The 1582-nt window shown below is 49.2% G+C and overlaps 1 protein-coding gene across 1 annotated transcript; it reads right to left on the bottom strand.

The window, feature by feature from the left end:
* Nucleotides 1-225: 225 nt before the first annotated feature.
* LOC104380982 (C-C chemokine receptor type 8) lies at nucleotides 226-1281 on the bottom strand. The gene has a single exon (XM_009988602.2). The coding sequence runs from the start codon at nucleotides 1279-1281 to the stop codon at nucleotides 226-228; it is 1056 nt and encodes a 351-aa protein (XP_009986904.2).
* Nucleotides 1282-1582: the final 301 nt, after the last annotated feature.

Below are 1582 nucleotides of genomic sequence, written 5' to 3' on the forward strand. Positions count from 1 at the left end.
TAAAAATCATTCTGTGGCAAGCTTGTAGGGTCACCATTGCACAAATGCACTAGTGCTCTTAAGAAAATAACGTCGCCACTAGTGCCGTAGTTCATGGCATATGCCAAAAGCAGGCATAGATATACTGGCCCTCCAAAGAGGATGCTGCACACATGGTACAACCTCCAGGGCCATGTCAGAGCTTAGGCCAACTTCTCGCACCAGAAGGCAGCAGCTCAAGTGGGCTCAGAGGACCCCTGCGCTGTCAGAGCAGCCAGAGAGCTGGGTGGGCGCTGGAAACAACTGACCAGCCCCTGAACCTCTAATAGGGCTGGAGAGGACACGGCCACAGGACTGAAGCAGTCCTTTGAGATGGGCCTTGAACATCACTCCAGCAAAGGCGTAGATCACGGGGTTCAGGCAGCAGTGGATGAAGGAGATAGTTTCCGTCAGCTGCAGGGCCACGGCTATCTGGTAGCTCGTCTTGCAGTCATCAATGATGTGCAGGCTCTGCAGGGAGTCTAGGAACAGTGCGATGTTGAAGGGAGCCCAGAAAAGGAAGAAAACAATAACAATGATGAAAATCATCTTGATCGCCTTCATCTTGTTTCGATTTTTGCATTTTTGCAGGTTTTTCAGTATCTGGGCATAGCAGCAAATGAGGATGCTAAGAGGAATCAAGAGGCCTAAGATATTGACTGTGAACTGAGAAGCAACCTTCCAGGTGTTGTTGCCTGGTGGGTATGTGGAGACACACTGCACAGACTGCTCGATTTCCAGCTGCTGGTTGAACATGATGTTGGGTACAGAAGCCAAGCCAGCCACCAGCCACAGGATTAAACTGATAATTATGCCACAAGAGGCTGTCCGTATCCTCACAGCATAGACAGCATGGACAATTGCTATATACCTGTCTATGCTCATGAGAGTTATAAAGAAAATACTGCTATAAAAACCTGTGTAATAAATGCCAGCCATTATCTTGCACATAGCATTGCCAAAAACCCACTGGTCTGAAGCGTAGTGGGCTTGGAAAGGGAGAGGCACAACAAAGAGGAGATCGGAAGCTGCAAGGTTCAGCAGGCAGATGTCAGTCATCGTCGTCAGCCTTTTCTTCATCAGCAGAACCCAAAGGACCAAGGAGTTTCCCAAAAGGCAGAAGACAAACACAAGGCAGTAAAGAATTGGCAGGAAGAGGGATTTAAATCTGTGAAAGCCATTTCCTTCATTGCACGGAGCAGTATTTTCATCATATCCATAGTCATATTCTGTTGTGACAAGGAACTGGCTTGTGGGATTCATCGCAGATACCTGTGTAGGAAAAAGCAAGGGATAAATGGCTGGCTGTCCTGGCACGGAACTCCCAGGGTGGCTTCTGCCTCTCTCTGTGCCCCATCGAGCCCCTGGGTCAGCCTCCAGGCAGAGCAGGACTGCAAAATGCAGTCTTGATCTCACCGGCTGGACAAAAGCAGCTGTACCACCCAAAAGGCTGCACCTGCAGCCTGCCAATCATTCTTACACAGATGTAAGTATGAGCACTGGGATACTCTCGTTTTCCCTGAAACAGCCTCCGTGCCAGTGAGTTAGTCCCTCATCGTTACAG

Source organism: Tauraco erythrolophus, chromosome 7 (genome assembly GCF_009769465.1).
Source record: "Tauraco erythrolophus isolate bTauEry1 chromosome 7, bTauEry1.pri, whole genome shotgun sequence".
NCBI classification, from domain to species: Eukaryota; Metazoa; Chordata; class Aves; order Musophagiformes; family Musophagidae; genus Tauraco; species Tauraco erythrolophus.

Bases quoted from the DNA above. Each gene is read 5' to 3' on its own strand.
- LOC104380982 (XM_009988602.2), bottom strand. From the start codon at position 1,281: ATGAATCCCACAAGCCAGTTCCTTGTCACAACAGAATATGACTATGGA.